The sequence below is a fragment of the Ochotona princeps genome, chromosome 2 (assembly GCF_030435755.1).
Source record: "Ochotona princeps isolate mOchPri1 chromosome 2, mOchPri1.hap1, whole genome shotgun sequence".
In the NCBI taxonomy this organism is placed as follows: Eukaryota; Metazoa; Chordata; class Mammalia; order Lagomorpha; family Ochotonidae; genus Ochotona; species Ochotona princeps.
This window is the reverse complement of record NC_080833.1, coordinates 65,058,458-65,081,420: the sequence shown is the minus strand read 5'-3', so window position 1 is coordinate 65,081,420 and position 22,963 is coordinate 65,058,458. Positions and strand designations below refer to the sequence as shown.

The 22,963-nt window shown below is 36.8% G+C and overlaps 1 protein-coding gene across 6 annotated transcripts in view; it reads right to left on the bottom strand.

Moving 5' to 3' along the window:
- Nucleotides 1-22,963, bottom strand: part of DNAJB4 (DnaJ heat shock protein family (Hsp40) member B4) — a 30,363-nt gene that overhangs the window by 872 nt on the left and 6,528 nt on the right. Inside the window, exons 2-6 of one of the 6 annotated variants that reach the window (XM_058658441.1) lie at nt 13,267-13,375; nt 10,898-11,097; nt 10,484-10,771; nt 3,232-3,800; nt 1-426 (exon numbers count right to left, since the gene is read on the bottom strand). The exon at nt 1-426 is cut by the window's left edge and continues 872 nt beyond it. In XM_058658441.1, coding sequence (XP_058514424.1) covers nt 193-426; nt 3,232-3,800; nt 10,484-10,694 — 1,014 coding nt within the window. In that variant the 5' untranslated portion in view covers nt 10,695-10,771; nt 10,898-11,097; nt 13,267-13,375 and the 3' untranslated portion in view covers nt 1-192. The remainder of the gene's footprint in view (nt 427-3,231; nt 3,801-10,483; nt 10,772-10,897; nt 11,098-13,266; nt 13,376-22,963) is intronic. The other 5 variants (XM_058658451.1, XM_058658448.1, XM_058658459.1 and 2 more) reach the window with 5 other exon arrangements.

The window sequence follows — 22,963 nt, the reverse complement described above, 5'->3', positions numbered from 1 at the left end:
TCTCCTCATCACCAACTGTAAAAATCCTTTTGCCCTATTTATTTGACCCATCTCTATTCATGCACTGCAATGAAATGAGCCCTCAAAAGAATTTGCACATCTTTATACAGAATTCACACCTACATCAGTAAACTGCCAGTCCTTTTATATTTTCAGTGCCTTATCAAAATGTGGGTAACAAAGTTCTTCATTCTATGAGGCAGGAAGATGTTTCCTAAGTACTTCTTTGGATGATGAGGATATAGTATCGGGGAAGGACACATCAAATTCTATTAGAAGATCACCACGCTGGTCAGGATTTTTTGGAAACGGCAGCCCATATCCTATAATTCTTCTCCTCATTCCAGGTTTCACAATATCATTTATTGACATAGGGATGGTTCTTCCATCCATTGTTGGAACATTAATTGAGCAGCCACATAATGCCTAAAATGAATCAAATTAAGGAAAATTAACAAACTTCACAACTTAAAGATCCAAGCAAAAATACTGAGGTGGTAATAGATAATATCACTAAAGTAAAATTTTAAACTCCTTTCAGGACATGTAGATTCAGACATGTACCAAAAGACAGAAACGGGAGGGAAAATGGCATGAAAAGGGGGTCTTTTACATTGCCACGGGAGGGAAAAAAGTGATTTTAAACTGCTGTTACAATAATTCAAGGTGCAGGATTTTTGAGGGGGTGAAGAGAAGCAGCTCAGAACTGGAAAGAACAGGATTGAAGCACCACCTACCTCTGGAAAACCGCAGGACAAGAAATATATTTAAGTCAATTAAAATTCTCTGTGTGGCTACTATATGCCACACAGATGTGAGATACTGAACCATTAGCGACCATGAACAAAGCTCAACCTCAAGGAAAACACAAGGAACTCACACAAACACACAAGCACACTAAAAGTTACAGTACAAGATAGTGTGGGCATAGAGGCAAGCACAGAGGTATTTTGTAAGAGAAAGGGCACCAAATTTACCTCGTCTGTCCTGCTTTGCTTTTTTTGCAAGTACAGCATAATTGACCTAAGCTTTGGACCAGTCACCAGTAGCAGGTACTGGTAAAGGCAGGAACATTCATATTGTATGGCACAGTGCTCAGGTAACAGCACAAAAATCATAAAGATCATAACATAGCAAACTTAAAAGTCTATTTACTTATAGATATAAAAGACTTTAAAAGGCCTTTTATTTAATTGATAATTCAGAGAGGCAGCAGGAACTCTCATCTGCCCACAGCGGCTGAAGTGGAGCCGGCATCAGAGCCAAGAGCTAAGAACTCAACACAGGTCTCCTGTATGGGTGGCAGGAACCTGCTTTCTTGAGCCATCAGGGTTGCTTTCCAGAACTGCCACTGGCAGGGAGCTGGAATCAGAAGCCAGAGCTAAAAACTGACCCAGGTACTCCAATGTGGACTATATGTATCTTTTTTTTTTTTATTGCAAAGTCAGATATACAGAGGAGAGACAGAAAGATCCTCCGTCCGATGATTCACTCACCAAGTGACCTCAACGGCCAGAGCTGCACCGTTCCGAAGCCAGGAGCCAGGAGCCAGGAGCCCCTCTTCTGGGTCTCCCATGTGGGTGCAGAGTCCCAAGGCTTTGGGCCGTCCTCGACTGCTTTCCCAGGGCATAGCAGGGAGCTGGATGGGAAGCGGGGCCGCCAGGACTAGAACCGGCACCCATATGGGATCCCGGTGCGTTCAAGGTGAGGACCTTAGCTGCTAGGCCGTGGCACCGCCCCCTCTTTTTTATGCATCTTAACTACTAAGTAAAATGCCCATAACTGGCCTCTTATTTGAGGCAAACAGTTTAGACTATATGGAAGACAATTATGTAGAGCCACCTTACGAATTTTCACTTGGTACACTAGAAAAATTTGTGGAGGGTTTGTAGCATTATGAGAGCCTCGGGTTGTTTCTCTTCTGTGTCCCTGGACTTTCCGTACTGAAAACCCAGGCATCTAGAGCCTTTCTATTCACAGATAGAACTGCTGCTTGCAAATCATGGAAGGGTGGGCCGATGTTTCAAGAAACAATATAAAGAATATATTTTTTGTTTAAAAAAAAGAATTTTCAGGTAGGGAGTGATATAGGCTTTTTTGCAGGATTACTTTATAATTTGAGAAGTGATGCAAAGATCTCAGTTAAAAATTGTATTAAAACAGTACTATTATCAAATATAAATTACCATCTTTTACTGCCTTTTATTACATGGCTATTATTCCAAATGACTTTGAACAAATTTTATACACAGGCTAAGGTGATGAGATTACCATGCAGGTCTTATAAACCACACTTGCAAAAACAGAATGGTATTGACTAACATTAGGTTTCACAGCATATAATGCAGTCATCACTTAAAATTACCATTTAAATTATTAATATAAGTAGCTTGGGCCTGGGACAATAGCCTAGTGGCTAAAGTCCTGGCCTTGTATGTGCCAGGATCCCATATGGGTGCCGGTTCTAATTCCCAGAAGCCCTGCTTTCCATCCAGCTCCTGCTTGTGGCCTGGGAAAGCAGTAGAGGATGGCCCAAAGCCTTGAGACCCTGCACCCACATGGGAGACCCAGAAGAAGCTCCTGGCTCCTGGCTTCGGATTGGCTCAGCCCTGGGCATTGTGGTCACTTGGGGAGTGAACCATTGGACAAAAGATCTTCCTCTCTGTCTCTCCTTCTCTCTGTATATCTGACTTGGCAATAAAAAAAATAAATCTTTAAAACTCATTAATATAAGTTACAATCTGGAAAACATAATGCCACCCACAGTGGATGTTTATTAGTATCGCTACCTCAGAGGCTACTGTGAGGGTTAACAGAAAGAAATAGCGGGTCACAGTTGAGGAGGTCTGTATCAGAGTGTGTGGTTCAAGACCCAACTGCTCTGCTTCCTGCTAAGGTGCCTAGGAGGCAGCAGATAACAGCCCAGATGCTTCAGTGCCTGCCAATCATGTAAGAGATCCAGATGAAGCTTTGGCTCCTGGCCCAGCTGCAGCTTCTTGTAGGCATTGAGGCATGAACCAACATATAGAAGTTTTCTCTCACCCTTGCCCTTGCTGTGTGAGTGTGTGTTTCTCTTATCATTGCCTTTCAAGTAAGTAAATCTTTTTTAAAAAAACAAAAAATAAATAGTAACCACAGAATAAGTATTAGCTATTATTTACATAAATACGCTAAGATCAATCAACTGCATAATTTTGTTTGCTCTCAGAATCATAGGTACTATTAACTTACCTCCCGTAAACTAACTTTAGCAGTATAAATTATGTTTGATCCATCTCTTTTAAATTTGGGGTGCTCTTTGTCTTTAATAATGAAAACAATGTCTGCTGGAATACTATTTGGTGTTTCATCTCCTTCTCTTGGAAAAGTAATTTTGGTGCCTTCTTTCCACCCTTTTTTAATCTCAATGGTGAGAATTTTGTCCTCAGATCTGTAACTCCTTCCATCAGGGTTCAATCTTTTTCGAGAAATCTTCATCCGTTTGGTACAACCACTGTATATTTCTTCAAGAGATACTCTGAGTTCACGAATAACTGGAGGATCTTGCTTGAGGCGGGATGGCCCCACAGAATTTCTGTCTCTCGGATAACCATTCATGCTGAATCCAAAGGCACTAAAAGGATCTCCATCTATTTCCATTTCTTCAGAATCTCTACCACCACCCATCCGTCTTCCAAAGAAAATTTCAAAGGGATTGGAACCGCCGAAAAATGCAGCAAATGTGGCATGAGGATCTCCATGAAATGTGTATCGGAAGGTACCTCCTTGTCCATCAGTACCTCCCGCTCCTCCTTTAAGCCCTAAGGGAAGATATAAGCATGATTAGAAAAAAGTTTGCTATCCTTGAAAGTTAAGCATTCAAAACCTGTATTGCTGTCAACTTAGGTTGCACTTTATTAATATTAGCCAAAGATGTTATTATAACTAGACACAAAACAGATGTGTCACTTTTGATGATTTTCATACTAAGTCAAATTTACACCTTTCAAATTCTTCCCTTAAATCCCAACATTTAAGAACTTAGTTGTGAATCTGTTTCACAGATAAGAAAAAAATTGACTGCCTTGTTTCATAAGTTACTTGCTCAGCATACTGAAGTAGACAAAACTGTTTTTAAAAGATGTCAGTTGAAATGTTTGAATGTTTATAATTATAATTAGTAATATAAAATGCTATATTCATGGTAACTAGTTTTATTTCATGTTATCTCATTTTTCAAGAACTGAAATGTAACTCTTTCTGTGGCAGAAAGGGAAAAATTCTAATGACAGAAAAACCAAAAAATTTTACAAACTAGAATTGTTATACATGCATAGATAACCAATTTTTCTAAATCTATGTAGGCATACCATATCATAGCATTAAAAAGAAAACTGCAATCAAGGGCTGTAAACTCTCCTGACATGCAAGGCCTGGTTATTTCTGTCGATCGTGGATAACACATGTCAGACAGCAATATAATGACCCTTTGACTCTCCTCTCAAGAGCTCATCTAAGAGACATGTAGCTCACAAAAGATTACATATTTGAAATAGCATTTCCCACTATGTGCCAAAGAAAGATTCTAAGACTTAGAAAAAAAAACAAACCTTTTTATGGGGTTGATACTGACAAGGATTTCTACCATTACGGTACCAGCAAAATTTTCAAGTAAGTTTTATGGACAATATTAACCAAGTCAACAAGTTGGAAAAGAATCTAAAAATTTCAAGCTTAAAAATCAAAATATTAAACTCTCAGAGATTCAAATAGGACCAAACAGTGAATGAAGACAGAAGGTAAATTTTATTTATATTTGTATTGTTCATTTATACAGAGTTGAAAATGATAGGCATTTAATCATCAAATGAAGGAAATTAAGTAATTTTTTTCTTTTAATTTTGTGAAGTTTATTTAAAAGGTGAAATAATCACAGAAACACATTCAGGGATACTGTGGGTTGAAGGGAAAGGTAGCAGCAAGACATTTCTCCTTTCCACAGGGACAAAGAGCACACCCATCCCTGTCACCCAGGGCAGGGGAATGGTACAGGACCCTACCCTCCCTCCAGTCCCAGGTGAGGAGGAGAAAAACAATCAGAAGGGGTCATTTGACTGACAAGCAGGAAGACTCTATTGCATAGGGTGGGGGAAGTATGGATTCCTATTTGTGATTAAGCTTGCTACCTGCCTGTCCCATTTAGTGAATAAAATAATTCTTAAAGTTTTCCTGAACCAACCAAACAAAAAGTCTTGAGTATCGGTAGAGAAGGCAGAAGCAAAATCATTACCAAATACAATCATATAAACATATATGGGATTTAATAATTTTAAATCTACTAGAAGCCTTTGGCTTCTCCCATTAAAAGGGGTATATGTCAGAGTGTCAATTCATGTCTAAATCTTTAATTTCATACATGGATAGAATTCTAGAGAGATCTAACATTCTGAAAAATAATCAAAATATGTATTGCATGATATATCCAAGTAGCAGTTAGGCAAATTCCTTGTGGAAACTGAATGGCAAGTAAAAATAGAATCAGATCTTAAAATGTACTGGACATACAAATCTCTCTTCCTAAATTTCAGTAGTATAATTATAACTGTAAATATCAAAAGCTAAGAAAGATTTTTTCTTTTTAATTTAAACACAAATATAACACTAGGTCATGACCAAGGTGACTAAACCAATATTTAACTTAATTCAATCATTTTATTCATCCTATACATATCATAAGAGTATAATAATTTAATTGAAAGATAAGTAAACTGGATAAATCAGCTTGCCCAATCTAACTTACACAAGAGAAAAGTGTAAATGCTCTAGACTCATAATAGATTCATGAAAAGAAAGAATAACAGTTTTAGTTATTACATCATGAGTTTGGCTTTTCTCTAAAAACACTTCCTTTTTCTGCCAAAAATGGTAACTCAGGATTACAGACTCCCTAAGATTCACACACAGTCTAAAGTGATTTATTTACTACTGCACACAAAAAGCCTCCACTGCAGCTCTGAGGATTGACCAGCTACTCAGCAGTTGACTATGCAGTTCATATAAAGATAAACCCTAATCTACTGACTGAGAAAATCCTACCAAAATTCATGCCACTATCTAAATATCATTTGCATTGGGCAGCAGTTGAATAAAATAGGCATATCATCATCCTAGTCAGTTCTTAGTCATGTACATTTAGATTGCTAATGGAAAATTTAGATAAGCCACTAGATTCCTTTGGCTGTCCAAAATGTTTTCTAGATACCATCATTTAGTCATTTGCTATGATCAAAGGATGCATTCTAGAATCCACAACTGTCTAAGCTTTGCCCAAAGGTTACTATTTTAAAAAGAGCCTGCCAATGAATTTGCAATCTAAAAATAAGAATGTGTTTGAAAATCCAACATAACAGTAACTTCCACTAGTTAACTTGATTTAAAGTTCATCAAAAGAGCACTAGAATATCAGAATTTCAAAAATAGCACTTTATAAAACCTCTTAAAGATATAATATGTAAAAAATTCAGATAGTAACAATTCAGAAACTTACAGAAAAATGAAAACCTTTCCAGTTTTACTTCACAAAATCTCATTTACTTACCTATCTTTAGAACACAGTAAACTATATAAAGAATAGAATGAACAAACTAGGAAGAAAAAAATAAACATAATTTTATCATATAAACTCTACCTTTACAACTAGATGTTAGTTATCGGATAAAATAAAGCAACAAACACAATAAGGAAAACCTAAAGAAAAAAAAGTTAGTAAACTAGTCCAAGGATGTTAATAAAATATTTTTTCAAAATTCTTCTAATAAAAAGTTCTGTTCATATCCACTGAGCCACTCAGAGCTAAATCTAAAACTTTTGGGGAGAGATAGTTCAGATTCCAATTTTAAATTTCTGTAGTTCCATATTTTTTGTTTACAAATGATTCAATTATTTTTAAAACTTCTTTACTTTTGAAAATATTTATTTAAAATACCACAAAATTAACCTGCTGGAAATAGACAATTAGGTTTTGGTGAATTTACACAATTACATAACCATCACACAATCTAGTTATAGAACATTTCCATCATTTCAAAGAGTTCTTCAATTTCTATTTGTAGATAATCCTTCCAACTCCAGGCCTAGAGAAGATATATCCGCATTTGCTTCTACAAATTGTCCTTCTCAACCATTTCATACACATATAAGCATATAATATGTAATCTTTAGCCTCCAAATTCTTTCATTTAGTATATTACTGTGATTCCTCCAGGTTATAGCATGTTTCAATAAATTAATCCCTTTTAATTGCTAAGTAGTATACCATTGGATGTGTATTTTTTTATACTTTCACTTTTGCATTTTGTTTGAAGCCTTTTCAAATAATCCTACTATGAACATTCAGTCTTCGCTCAGGCATATCATATACAGAAGTCTTCAAAGAGTTTGTGAAAAATACATGACAGATCTATGTATGGATTGTAATTTTTTGTTCCAAAACCAAATTATCTTTCAATTTCATTTTCCTGCAAACTTTCGGTTCTAGTTCACTTCCCTAAATTCCTAGGAGTGCAACTGTTGGGTCGTATAACACATCCAAGCTATCTCCATGGAAGTTTCCAGTCCATGTTTTTTTTTCCAATATTTATTACACAGGTGAGGGGGTTACAGACCCATACAGGCTTCCACTTCCTACTAGGATGGAGAGGGTCAGGAGCACAGTGGGATGGAGGAATGGGATGAGATAAATGGTTCAGTTTCTTCCTGTGTTCACAGAGGTCTAACCCTCTTTATACAAACAATTTTAAACTGGGCATTAGACATTTTCAAAACATAAACTGGATCAGCTTTCTTAATTTTAAACATAAGCATGTAGCAATTCAACCCCTAGGTTTCTCAGTTCCTTTTTACCTTTTCAATATCCTAGTTTCAAGAATGTAATGTTACGAAAAAAACTATCAAGAAAACTATTAACATTTCCTCATTCTTAAATTTTGATGTTTCACCACTTCTAGAGAAACCTACAGCACCAGGACTACAGGTACAAACAGATCAATGAAAATCTAGGAGAAAAAAAAAGAATTTTCCATAATTTTTCAGTGTACCTAAGGGGAATTTTTTAGAAATTATTTGACAGGATGACAGAGAAAACACATTTCTAGCTTCAGGTTCTCTGCCCAAATGTCCATGTTGCCCATAATGGCCAGGGTTGAGCCCCAGTGAAACTGCACGCCAGGAATTCAGTTCAGGTCACCCAGTTACTGGAGCCAACATCGCTACCTCCCAGGTTCTCTACTAGCAGGAAGCTCGAATCAGGAGTCACAGTCAGGTTCCAAACCTGGACAGTTGATAGGGAACATTGTTGTACTGACTGGTGTTTCAATCATTAAGTTAAATGTCTGCCCTGGATTTTTTTAAGAATTGAGATATTCTTAAGAAAGGGAAATAAATTTAACATTCTTTGTAGCCACAGTAGTTCTGAAATATAATTCAAATAATTTTTACTGAAGCATCTTCAGGTAAATTAAAGAATGAAGTTTACCTGAATATAAAGTTTACCTGAATATAAAGTTTACCTGACTATATTGTTCAGAACAATATATTTCAATGTTGTAAAATTTACTTTCATCTCATTCTTTTATTGCTACCTGAATCAAGAACAAAAATCTACTCACGACTATATAGATGATCCCAGTTTAGTTTTCAAAAATTCATTCACTAGTAATGATAATAGTCAAATAAGATGCAGAAAAACATTGAAAAGGTACTGCTAACCCAAGAAAAAATGTACCACTTAATAACTAGAAAATTTAGATGGCAAATATCCTTAAAAACTCTGACTCCTACAATTAGTCACAGATAAACTTGTGCAATCCATGATGTGGCTAACTATTTTAGATTTAAAGTAGGGGATACGTGCTTTTTAATGGAAATTTATAGTATTGAGTATTTTTGCATCTCCTTATAAAACTACAAAAATAATTCATTCAAAAAGAATACTGCATTAGAATCTCACATGAACCCAGTCACAGTACTGCTTAGCTTCTAAATGAATCAATCATGGTACTTTAGGAGTATGGCTACAGGGAATCTGAAGAATCGAAATTTGCCTTTTTTAACATTTAATTTGTAAGAACTTGACATTACAGGTCCTCACCACACCAAAATCAGCAGTATAAACTTTAAATTTTTGGTAACTTACAGACCAAAAAGTAAAACAAAGCAAGAAAAAAAAGAGCATTCTCTCTATATAATCATCTGCTTGTCTACATTTAATTAATTTAATTCTAAAGCAATCATTGCTTAACTATATTCTAAGAATCTATTTCTAACTCAGATTTTATATTAAACAAAACAAAAAAAATTTGATATGAAACAAAGAGATAACAAAAAGTTTTTCTAACCACCATGATTCAAAGACATTTTTTGGGAAAACTAATAACATATCTGATTCCTACTTTTACAAGTTAGAAATCCCAGAACCTGTGGTAATTAACTTTTTGTTGTTCCATTTGTGATTTTTAAGTGGTCTTATTTTAATAGCTGTATTATATGGAAATGGTGAATAAAACTGATATAAAATCCAAGATAATAAAAAGGTAATATTAAATGACTTCCATGTGCTGTGTTGCCTAGTTTCTGATATCACAATTCAAGAAACAAAAGTATGGCAGGAGAGAAAAAGGAAAGTTGTTATACTTTCCTTCATACTCACAAAGCAAGGTTACAAAAGAACCTGTTACCTAAAACACAATCAATAATTGTGCTTACTAGGTGGCCATTTTAGGTCAAAAACTGTATTTCTGAGATTTCATTTTCTTGGCACAAAATTACTGTTTACAATTAAGCTAAAAACTTGTTCTGGTATTTTATGACATCAGGAAAATTCTTTCCTCTCCAGGCAGAATGCCAAAAACAACTAGAAGCTAAATGCCTGAGCTCTCTGCTTCTGAGGGACGACTCTGTCTTGTTCGGGCTAAGCTAGCTTTGCCATAAGAAAGGCAAAAACTTCCTTTTGTTTTTAATGACTAAAGTGTAAGCTAACTACCCCAAATTTACCTGCCAATCTTACGATGTGAAATGACTAAAGCCTCTACTAGTTACAGCAGAAAATACATTAAAAAAAAAACAGGTTGCATAAGATTTTTTACACAATTCTTTAATGGATATGAGAATTTGCAGGGGTTTTTTTAATATACAATGTTAACATCATAAGACTAACAGTAGAATATGTATAATACAAAACGCTAACATTTCTTTGGAGGCAAAACAAGAACACTTCATTCATAGCTATTATTTACTTATTCATATGCCAGGATTATAAACCCTGATCAGATTTTCACCCTTTATTTTTCTATTTTGATATGTCTGAGAATCCAATTTATTGATAATCAGAAGCCTGAGAGAGAAAGCAAAATAAATAAATAAATAAATGAATAAAAATAAACCAGGGGAGAGAGGGCACAAGCGCCAGAGAGCTGAAGAGACAGCCACACATACATGGAATGCTTACCTTCCTCCCCATACTGATCATAGATTTCTCTCTTTTTAGGATCACTCAACACTTCATAAGCTTCTGCGACCTCTTTAAATTTTTCTTCTGCCTGAGGAGATTTGTTCTTGTCCGGATGAAATTTGAGGGCTTGTTTTCGGTAAGCCTTCTTAATATCGTCATCTGAAGCTCCTTTTTCAATTCCCAAAATGCAATAATAGTCTTTCCCCATTTCGAAAGCCTTGCAATCAACTTAGATTTCCCTTTGTAAAAGAAAACAGCGTCCCCAGTCTTAGCAGTACAACGATTCTGAGAAAAAGAAATCGAGCTGGGTATTTTAAAAGTTAAAGCGAATCAGCCACGGGAGTTAGCTGTCTTCAGGCAGCAGGCAGACAGCGTCTCTGTATTTAATTCCTTCCCCAACAGCTCACTTACAGATAAATATACACTACACAGGAGCCGGCCTCCTTCTGGATCCTCCCATTTTCACTACGTGTCTCTGTACTTTCTAGAACAGCAAATGCTGCAGGACGTCACTTTCCCAGCTGCCTCTAGTCAAAGTACTCAGCTAGGTTTTCTCCTCCTCCACGATTAACTATTCAGTTTCCTTTTGGCTCTGTCGTTTCTAGTTCCTACTTAAGAAGCCAAGTGAATTTTTAAAAAGAGGAGGAAGGAAAGAAAGAAAACAGTAGTTCAACACAGAATGTCCTATCTACATATTTATTCCATTCTAGGTGTAAAGCAGCAAAAATACTAATAGCCACTAAGCACCCCACATTCTAATGGTAAAGTATTACAAAAATAAAAGCACTCTGCACTTATCTTAGGTTTTTTAGATTCAATTTCAAGTTTTTAAGTATTATTATATACACAATGTTAAATGTTTAAGTTAAAAATCTCAAATAATACACGTAATTTTTTAAATTCCTGGAGTCTCCCTCTTAGTAATGCCAGGAAGTCATCATACCAGTTTTGCATTGTAAAAAGCCTATCTTTAATAAAATTAAAATACAGTATTTTAAGACAAAACAATGACTTTTAACTAATGATTTTAATTAAATTTCAGTAGTATACAAGAGTTAACAGTTCTAGCCAACTAGCACTTTACTGTGAAAGGTTAATAACTGAATCTATTTACTTCAACTAAAACAGAACGAGGCCCCCACTTTAAGGGTCACTATTTAAAGACTTTTTGTGCTGCAGGAAAACTAGAAGGAGAGTATCAAATTACAGATTGTACATGCTCAGCTTCCTTTTAAGACCTTAGCTGGATCAACTCAAAAATCTACATAAACTAATCAACGGGCAGTAATAGAAGAAACATCTTTTCTTTTTAAAAAAATACATGTTTCCTAATTTTATGTTCATTGCTACATATTTTGGAAAACCTAGAAAAAAGAACAAAATTTAAATCTCCCTATCACATCATTTTAGGCAATCCCTTGTAAATATTAGTATATTTCTTTTGAATGCTTTTTTTCTGTATTCTTAGTTTTTTGCTAAGTTTCTGTATCTTTTTTTAATTAATAAAGTTTAGGTCATAGCCCTCTTGATACCTGTTTTCATATGACATACTTTGGTAAGTATGAGATATTTCAAGTTACCTAACTTATTTTTTATCTCCTATATGGTTTCTCACCTTCACAGATGTGTTCCCAGCTCCAATCTGATATTGGAAGGATGGAATAATAATAAAAGGGAAAAAAAAAGATTGCACGAAATTCTACCCTGTACTTAGACTACTGAACAATTTGGAAGTTTTAAGAAACCTTCTATGAGAAAAAAGAAAATGTCCCTATATGTTTAGAATATAATCATTTAAATTAAAAAAAAATGGGAACACCCACTCCATCTGTCAAGCAAAGATGACTCAGCAATTCTGAGTTTTCAGATTTGAGTCTTGACAGATATGATTTTTTATTTCTCAAAATTTTCTACTTTAAAAATACCTTGGTATTAGCAATTTCTAACATCTCTCTAGCCAACTTACCAGTCTGAGAGATTCATCAGCTACTTAACCGGTTTTTTAGGCCTATCAAGAATGTTCAATATACTTTACAAATCCAAAAATGTTAGAGAGGAAAAAAAGTAATATCCAAAGTCACCTTAAGATTTTTACTTTAAGAAAAGCATATTGCCAAGTTGGAATCCAGTACAAAGATCGGCATCTAGAGTTAAAAACAAAGTCACCTAATTATAGAATTAATTTCCAACAGCTCTCTATGAAAAACCTGACATTGTTCTGAGGATAATGAAAGAGGGGTAAAGAAACAAATGTATTTCAAGACTGGACTGATTCTAGAACCACACGTAGACCTTTCACATCTGTGAGTTGGAACATCAACAGATGAAGATAAATCTGGCTTTCTAGACATCAAGGGTGAAAAAGGAATTTTCATATTTCTCCAAACATCTCTTACATACAGAAGTCAAATTACTAAAAAGCCAAAAAGCAAAAAAATTTCCTACAAAAATTTCAACTTAATTGGGAAGCAAATGTACTTTTTTGGTAAAGACTACTAAATAATAAAACAATATGACTAGGCATTGGTAAAATGGGCAGATACTTGCAAATTTGCAGCTTTGTAAATCTTTGCACATAATTTTTTGGCAAATAGTTGCCAAAAATATTGTTTTCTTTAAGTCTTGTAAACACTATAGCTGGAATTTATCCTTAAAACATTAAAAAAAAAGGACAAAAATGATTATTAAGATGTATACTCACGTCAAATAAGTGTAATAGGTTAATGCATTGATAGTATTATTAAAAGTATACATTACACTGGAGATAATTTTACTCTTACCTTCACTTTCTCAAACTTAGCTGTCTCCTCTACTATGCTGATAATCCATTATACAATCACTTTGCATTGAATTTTGGTCATCCAAATTTGTATGATATGTAGTAATTTTCTGTTGGGGGTACAAATAACATCCCTTGCAAATAATTATCACGACATAAAAAGGAAGAGTACGAAAAGGGATCAGTATTGGTAGCCTTAAGGGAAAATAGAGCAGAGAAGAGCTGTGATCAAAACTGACACAAATCCAAAATCATACATAGTAATATTGTGAAATTGTTTAGAAATTATTCACAAGTTTTTTTATTGTGCAACAGTACTTCAATAAATGCATGTAAAATGAATATTATGAAAGACTATACCCAGATTTCAAAATCTGCTTGCAAAAAATTATCATTTAATTGCCTTTTTCCATGAATTTTTAGAAGTACCCACTATGTTTAGTAGAAAGTCAGAACAAAAAGTCCATTGATTCAGTCATTGACATTTCCTTCTTCAGTTAAAATTAAACATTGTACATTTTTTAACAGACATAAAATTAGTATTTGCATTTAAATTTTTTTTCACTTTACTCCTCAAGCATTAGAGAGATTCCGAGAAGCACAATTATATTTTATTTAGACTTCTTCTAAAGATTTGCAATTTATTAAGGTGAAAGTCTCATGCTAGAGTAGTGGTATTCTTCCTTGACAGAAATTTACAATGTAGCAGGGGCAGCTCAACTACAAGCACCAGGATCCCATGTGGGCATCAGTTCATATCCCGGCTGCTCCACTTCCCATATCCAGTTCCCTACTTGTGACCTTTGAAAGCAGTGGACGAATGACTCAAAGCCTTGGGAACCTGTACCCATGTGAGAAACCCAGAAGAAGCTCCTGGCTAATGACTTCATGTTGGCTCAGCTCTGGCCATTGTGGCCAGTTGAGGAGTGAACCAGCAGACAGAAGATCTTCTCTGTCTCTCCTTCTCCCTGTAAGTCTACCTTTCCAATACAATAATAAATACATCTAAAAAAATGAGAAAATTACAATGTATTTTAAAGAAACAAATTTTTCCAAGCACTCTAGAAAACTTACTGTTTTATCAAGTTAGTGGCAAAAAAGTTTTTTTGCTTAATAATATACTGAGGGGAACTGTGCCATTGTATTTTAAAAGGACATGAACCATAATTACATAAAAATGTCTACTAACATTATATTGTTTTAAACAACTTTAATTAAGTTTTCTACTGGGAATACTATATTTTAATAATAAATAGAGAGAATTTATTTTTATAGAAGTATGAGTTTGGAATAAACTTAAGTAGGAAAATTTTTAGATAATAGCATTTTAACCACAACAGAAAATGCTAAAAGTACAATTAGTCATTCAATTGATGCCATTTTTTTACTTCGGTTTTATTCACATATAACTAAGAGTTTTATTCCTCCAATTCACAAATCATCTCTCAGTTTAGAATAAATTATAACAAAGGACAGTAACAGATTTACTACAGTTCTCAAAAAAATTAGTATTAAAATTCACATTATCACTTACGTACCTGAAGACAAATTATTGCTAGTATTTTACTGATATACATAATAAAGCTTTTTCTCCCAGGGCCTACATTGTGACATAGGCAGATTAAAACATTGCATGCAATGCCAGCATTCCATACAAGTGGTAGTTTGTGTACCGGCTGCTCCATTTCCACTCCAGGGAAAAACAAAGATGGCCCATATGAAGCTCTTGGCTTCAGCCTGGCCATGGTGGCCATTTGCAGAGCGAAACAGTGGGTGGAAGACCTCTGACTCTCCTCCCTCTCCCTCACTGACGTTCAAATAAGTCTCAAAAAAAATGTGTCAATGTTAAATGTTAACTAGGTCACACTTAGTTCTTAAATTAGTTTTTTAATAAAGATTTTAATTTTATTAAAAAGGCAGAGTTAGAGAGAGATAGAAAGAGATAGAGTGATATGGAGACAGAGAAACTTCATTCACTTGTTTAATTACCAAATGAAAGCAATGGCTGGGGCTGGCTGGGCCAGGTCAAAGCCAGGAGCTTCTTCCAGGTCTCCCACGTGCATGCACGTCCAAGGATGTAGGCTATCCACTGCTGTTTTCTCAGGTACATTAGCAAGAAACTGGACTGGAAGTAGAACAGGTAGAACTTAAACTGGCACCCATTAGGGATGCCAGTGCTGAAGGCAGAGCTGTAAACCACCAACCTATAACACTGGCCTAGTCTTGAAATTTCTTAAATAATGATTCAAATTATGACTTCCATTTCCTAACAACTCCTATCCAAGAATAAGAAATTTTTTAAAAGTTTTAAATTATCCATTAGTAGTACTATAGACAGTTGAATATACACACTCAAATATAAATGTGTAACACTGGTTATAAAATTTGACAAGGTAGCATCAGAGAGTATTGATAGTGGAGTGATTAACAGCAGATTTTGGAGCCAGACTGGGTCAAAGTCCTGGTAACGCCAGTTACTAGCTATGTGGTTTTGGACTTAACTTCTCTGTGCTTCAGTTTCCTCAACTGCCAAATAGGGTTAATCTATCATTAATATCAACTTCGCAGTGGTGTTGTAAGGATTAAATAGGACATGTGATACACTTTAGTGTGATTAACACACAGTAAACACTATGGAAGCATTACTGTTAATGACAATGATCTCATTATATGAACAGATTTTTACTAGAAAAAAACACTATATGTTAAACAAGATGTCCTTAATTACAAGCATACACATTGCTATAGTTTGAATATCCTCCAAAAATATTCATGTGTTGGCAGCTTGGGTCCCAGCATGGCCATGGGAGAGATGATGAACTTGGCTGTGAAATGGGGTGGGGGGATGTAATGAGAGGCCCTTAGATTGACAAGGGTGGTCCTCTAAAAGTTTCTTTCAGAACCGTGGTTAGTTTTTCTGGGGAAAAAAATTATTTATATAAAAAGAAAATTTTTTTCCGTATTTCATATACACAGTTTTGTAAGTACATAATACTTCCATTCTACTTTCCTTTCTTTCTTGTCCTTTTTATTTTTATTTATTTATTTATTTTTTTATTGGAAAGTCAGATATACAGAGAGGAACAGAGACAGAGAGGAAGTGTCCTTTTTATTTTTGCAATGACACACTTCCAATTTTCCATAAATTACAAACTTAATCATCCACTAAGGAATTCAACAAACTAGGGCCCGGCGGCGTGGCCTAGCGGCTAAAGTCCTCACCTTGAAAGCCCCGGGATCCCATATGGGCGCCGCTTCTAATCCCGGCAGCTCCACTTCCCATCCAGCTCCCCTGCTTGTGCCCTGGGAAAGCAGTCGAGGACAGCCCAATGCATTGGGACCCTGCACCCACATGGGAGACCTGGAAGAGGTTCCTGATTCCTGGCATCGGATTGGCGCACACCAGCCCGTTGCAGCTCACTCTGGGAGTGAATCATCGGATGGAAGATCTTCCTCTCTGTCTCTCCTCCTCTGTATATCTGACTTTGTAATAATAAAAATAAATCTTAAAAAAAAAAAAAGAATTCAACAAGTAGTAAGCATAAAAACTGCTGCTCTTCAGTAGTGTGGACAAGGGCCATAAACGGTAATCCCAGTGCAGAGAGAACTGCTCTAAAAGCCGGAGCCTGCTCCTCCCCGCCCTGCTTCCTGTTCATTTTACTGTGATCACCTTCTCTGGCACATGCTCCCACTTTCCACCCTGAAAGGCCCCAAAGGAGCTTTTACCATGCTATTTGGACTTCCAGCCTCCAAAAACCACGAGTTAAATAGATCTCCCTTCTCTTAAGTAGTCTGCCTCAAGTATTACATAAAACTGACAAAAAGCTCACATACACACACAAAGCTGTCGAAGTGCTCTTTCCAAATATTCCAATAATATCTGCTACTTACTCATCATGTTAAGGGCCAAATGGGACTGACATTGTGGCATAAGAGATTAAGGAGCTGTTGCCCGCAATGCTGGCCTCCTCTGAGTGCCAGTTCAAGACCTGGCTGTTCCACTTCCATTTCAGTAACCTGATAACGTATCCGGAAAGGCAGGGGCAGAGACTGGAACAAAGTCCCTGGCTCCTGGCTCCCGCCTGACTGAGCCACAGCCATTGCAGCTTTTCTGTAACTCTGCCTTTGAAATAACTTTTTAAAAATATCTAGGGGAAAAAAGCTATAATAATTAAAAATCCAGATTGGCAGCAATCATTATCATCTATATTCTTTTTTTTAAAAAGAATTATTTATTTGTATTGGAAAGTCAGATATACAGAGGAGAGAGAGGAAGACCTTTCATCCGATGATTCACTCCCCAAGTGGCCACAACGGCCAGAACTGAGCCAATCTGAAGCCTGCAGGTAGGAGCTTCTTTCAGATCTCCCACATGGGTGCAGGGTCCTAAGGCTTTGGGCCGTCCTCTAATGCTTTCCCAGACCACAAACAGGGAACTGGATGGGAAGCAGGGCTGCCAGGATTAGAACCGGCACCCATATGGGTGTCCAGCCCGTGCAAGGAAAGGACTTTAGCCACTAGAACACCACACTGGACCCACAATCTTTATATTCTTAAACTTTTTGATTTTCCAGGTACTTCCAGCCACAATATGTTGACACTTCACATACCTCAGTAATACTAAATTACTTGAAAGATAGATGAAACTCATTACCATTGAATCTTCAATTCTTGTTAAAGGACTAGCATAAAGGGACTACAGATGCCTAAATAACAAACTAAGTAATATAAAGACCTAAGAAATTGAAACCTTGATTTCTAATTTCAGTTCTGCTAGCTAATAAGTAAGGAACTTTAAGTAAATCATTTAATTTTATTCGATTCCTAACCCAAAATGCTACTGTGATATGCAGATAATACATGTGAAAGCACTAAAATTTATATTGGCATACACAGAAATAACATTTATCATTTTTAGCTATACGAATTATTTTGCTACCAGTTATAAGTCCACTGACAGTTTCCCTTTACCTGAGGATTTATAACTCGACATCAAGCAACTGAAAACTTATATTCACCATCAAGACTCAGGCATTTTCTAAGATCATGTTCCCTGGCAATTTCATTTTCAAGATTATTCCTGAACTTTAGTCTTATCTCGGTTCTTTTTAAATATATATGCCTTTATAGCTTATAAAATAATGTTCATAACTTTCTTGCATATATAATACATGATGCATATTATGTGTATACATGCATATCCTTGATAAACAAGTGATTACATTTCTGAGAGCCTTTCTATAGGTGCAATCTAATAGTGAACTGGATGGCCTTAAGAATAGTATAATTCCAGTATTTACATGAAATTAATGAGTACTAGCTCGTGTCTATTCTACTACTCGGCATGTTTTTAACACAATATCTAAATAAGTACATAAAAACCAAGCCTGTTAGCTAACCATGGAGTATGTATTACTTCGATGTGCTACAGTGAAAAACTCTTAAGCCCCAAGAGAAATCATTGCCATAGATATGTTTATAGCAAATTATATGAGTAGCTACCAAAACTTTCAATTGTCAATGCAGTTAATTGATAACTACCCAGAACCCTCTAAAATACACAATTTTATTGATTTAATGTTTTAAAAGATCTAGAAATTCAGAAAATTAATTGTAAGTCTTTTACAAAATAAGGTAAATATAATTGTTTTAAGACATTTATTAAAATTACTAGTTTCCAGCAATTGAAACCACCAGCTGATCGGGGTGATGGACTGTGCCGGGCCCTGTGCTTGCTAGAACATACAAGAAACTAGTGTGGGAATACCTCAAAGTTTCTTTGGAGATCTCCCCAATCGAACTGCTGGACTCAGAACTCTAATCAAGAAAAGACAGAAGACAGATCAATCATTCCTCTCAGCTGTATGTTGGCAGCGAAATATGGGGCAAACGGATACTTTATGATGGACCATATCAATCAGTGGACGACCTCATCGAGTGAAACTGGCAGCGATTCATAACTGGAGAACTATTAAAACCACTTGAGCACATATCTCAGAGCATGCCCCACATCCAGGACTTGGGGTGGGCGGGAAACTGGGTGGGGCTTCTTCCTCAATATCCCCCTTTACCTCAGATACATGATGGAAACAATATGGACATAATAGTATTACCCACTTCCCTATCCCCCTGAACCCTTTTTTTTTTCTTTTACTGTAACTAACTATGTAAAGATTGTCAACAACAATACAATAAAATAGATTTAAAAAATAGTAAAATAAAATTACTAGTTATCTACAGGCACTTTGGGATCAGAAATATTCTATATTAAAATTTCCCAATTCAGAAGTGCAGAATCAATTTATTCTGATATTAAAATGTACCCTAGTGGAGCTGATGCAACAGCTCAATTGGCTAATCCTACACCTCCCAGGAGCCAGCATCCATGAGCACTGGTTCATGTCCCAGCTGCCCCACTTCCCATCCAGCTCCCTGCTTATGGCCTGGGAAAGCAGCAGAGATTGCCCAAAGCCTTAGCACCCTGCACCCATGCAGGAGAGCCAGAAGCAGCTCCAGATTAGCTCAGCTCCAGCCTTTGTGGCCACTTGAGTAGTGGAGAGATGGAACCACGAGATGAAAGACATGTCTCTCCTCTCCAGAAATCGGCCTTTCCAATAAAAATAAGTGCCAGCATCCCTTTCAGAGACTTAGCTGCTCCACTTCCAATGCATTTCCCTGCCAATGTGCCTGGGAAAGCAGCAGAGGATGTTCCAAATCCTTACACTCCTACACAGAAGCTCCTGGCTCCCAGCCTCTGACTTCAGCCTGGCCAAGCCCTGGCCATTGTGGCCATCTGGGGAGTGAACCAGTGCATGGAAGCTCTCTCTCTCTCCTCCTCTCTAATTCTGCCTCTCAAATAAATAAAACTCTTCCTCTTTCTGTAACTCTGCCTTCCAAATAAATAAAATCTTTAAAATTCACTCTAATAATAAAATATCCAAGTAACAACTACCATTCTTCTCCTCTTTAACAAGAAGTCACTAAAAACTTGTCAGAGGGGCCATTGTTATGGGTGTAAATACTTAAGCCACCACCTGCAATACCAGCATCCCATATATGTATAGGCACAAGTCCCAACTGCTCCACATCTGATCAGGCTCCCAGCCAACAGCCTAGGGAACGCAGAGGAAGATGCCCATGTTTTTGTTGGAGGCCCTGCCAACCATGTGGGAGACTCAGAAGCTGCTCTTGGTTTTGTCCTGGCCCAATCCTGGGTGTTGTACCCATTTGGGAAGTAATCAGCAAATGGAAGATCTCTGTCTCTCCTTCTCTCTCTGTAACTCTGCTTTCAAGTACATAAATAAATATTTTTAAAAGAACTTATGACAGAACCAGTGAAGCTACAACTAGTGAGTATACTTTCCTAGTAATCTTAAAATCATTTAAGGCAGTGTTCTTTTTACATTAATTTTCAACACTGAATTTGACAGCAATAAGAAAACCATGGAATTTCTAGATTCATTTACATAGTTCTTGACCCATTGAATGATTATAACATTTGAAGAAATCACATACGCTAGGACAGTGCTGTCCAACAGAATTATACACCAAGCTACAAATGCAAATCATACATTGTTATTTTCTGAATACTTAGTCTTTAAAAGAAATATGTGAAATAAGTTTTAATAATGTTTTATTTAATGCAATAAACCTATGATTTTATTACAACATGAAATTAATATACAATCTATGAGTGATACCTTTTTTTGGAACTAAGTCTTTGAAATCCCGTGTATATTTTATACAGCGTCTCAATTCAGCCACATTTCAGGAACTTAACAGCCTCCTATGGTTAGTGATTACTGTACTGGACAAGGAAGATCTAGCAGTACCTTCTAATCACCCAGTGCTACGAAGCAATTTTCATCTCAGAATGGGTACTTCAACACATCACAATACTCATTTTTTGTATGCATGCCTATGGACATAGTCTTTCCAGGTGAAGTCTAAAGAGCAGTCAGTTTTCACTTATAAGAATACTAGGGCCAGTGTCACGGGGCAGCAGGCAAAACCACTGCCTGTGACACATCCAACTCTCCCCTATCAGCGAACTTTTCTGGCTCTTCAGCTGCAGATCCAGCTCCCAGCTAACACATCCGGGAAGGCAGTAGAAGATTATCCAAGTACTTGGGCCCATCATCCCAATGGGAGAGCCAGATGGAGTTCCAGGAGGCTTTAGCCTGGACCAAGCCTGGCTGTGGAAGCCATTTGGGGAATGAATCGGTGGGTAGAACTTTCTCTTCTTTTTGCCCCAGCCCCTTGCAAATAAATCTTTGAAATAGTATCACATTTTTCATCCAAAAAAAGAATTTTTTTTCCTAAAAGTACTTTATACAAAAGTACTAGTTACACACATTCAGCCAACATATATTTCATAATGTTGAAAATAAAACACTAGAAAATGAGGGATTTATGTAATTTTCACTTCCCTGTTTTTCTAGTTTCTCTTCTTCTTGTACAGGGCCGGAGGTTTGTGCTTGTAGTTCCCAAGTCAGTATTACAGATGCTTTTGAGGTCATCTGAATCTTATTTTTGCTACTAGTTCAATATTAATATCAATTGAAATCAATGGAAATATACATGAAAGGGATAAGTGTTGATTGGTTGATGAGAATGTGACCACAGACTGTCACGAAGCACCTGGGCTGGAGCCTGGCTGGCTCCACTTTTCATTCCAGCTTCCTGCTAATGTGCATTCTGAAGGAAGCTGGTGACCGCTCAAATACCCGAGTTCCTGTCAGCTACATGAGAGATCCAGACTGAATTCCTGGCTCCTAGCCCCTGGCTTTGGCCTGGTGGCCCAGTCACCATCATTGCTGGCATTTGGGGAGAGAACTAATCAAATGCTTTATCTTTCCAAAAAATGCAGCTTTCTTTCTAGTTGGGGGGAGAAGGGAATGTAACACCTTATTAGTCTGAGCCTCCACCTGCAGTGCCAGTACCCCATACAGGTATCAGTTCCTGTCCTGGCAGCTCCACATCCAACCTAGCTCCCTGCCTATGACAGAGGGCAGGGATGGTGGCTCAAGTCCCTGGACCCCTGAACTCACTTGGGAGACCAGGAAGAGGCTCCTGGCTTCAGATTGGGTCAGTTCTGAGAGCTGGGAAGAAGTGGAGCAGTGTGGCAGAGAAGGAAACCACAGTTTTGGGAAGGTGACTGTTATTAGTGCTTTATGCCGTTCCTCAGACCCAATGTCTTACTCTGTGCTAAGGCACAGATGTAAAAAAGAAAATGGTGGGGTAGCACTGTGGCACAGTACACTAAGGTTCTACTAGCAGCACTGGCATCCCAAAAGGCACTGGTTCGTGTCCCGCCTACTCCACTTTTTTTCGATCCAGCTCTCCTTATGGCCTGGGAAAGGAGTGGAGGATGGCCTAAGCCCTTAAGTCCTTGGACCCACATGGGAGACCTGGAAGCAGCTCTTGGCTCCTAGCTTCAGATCAGCTCAGCTCTGACCATTGCAGCCCTTTGGTGAGTAAGCTAACAGATGAAAGACCTATCTTTCCTTCTCTCTCTGTAAAAATCTGCCTTTCAAATATATATGTTTATAAACATTGACTAACATCTACTCAATGGCACATATTATGCATCTGGAATACACAGCTAAGACCAAATGGAGATATGACACTCACATATTAGTGCAAAGAATGTACAAGTAAACAATTAAGACCTTCAGTGTGAAGCTTTGAGGCAGCAC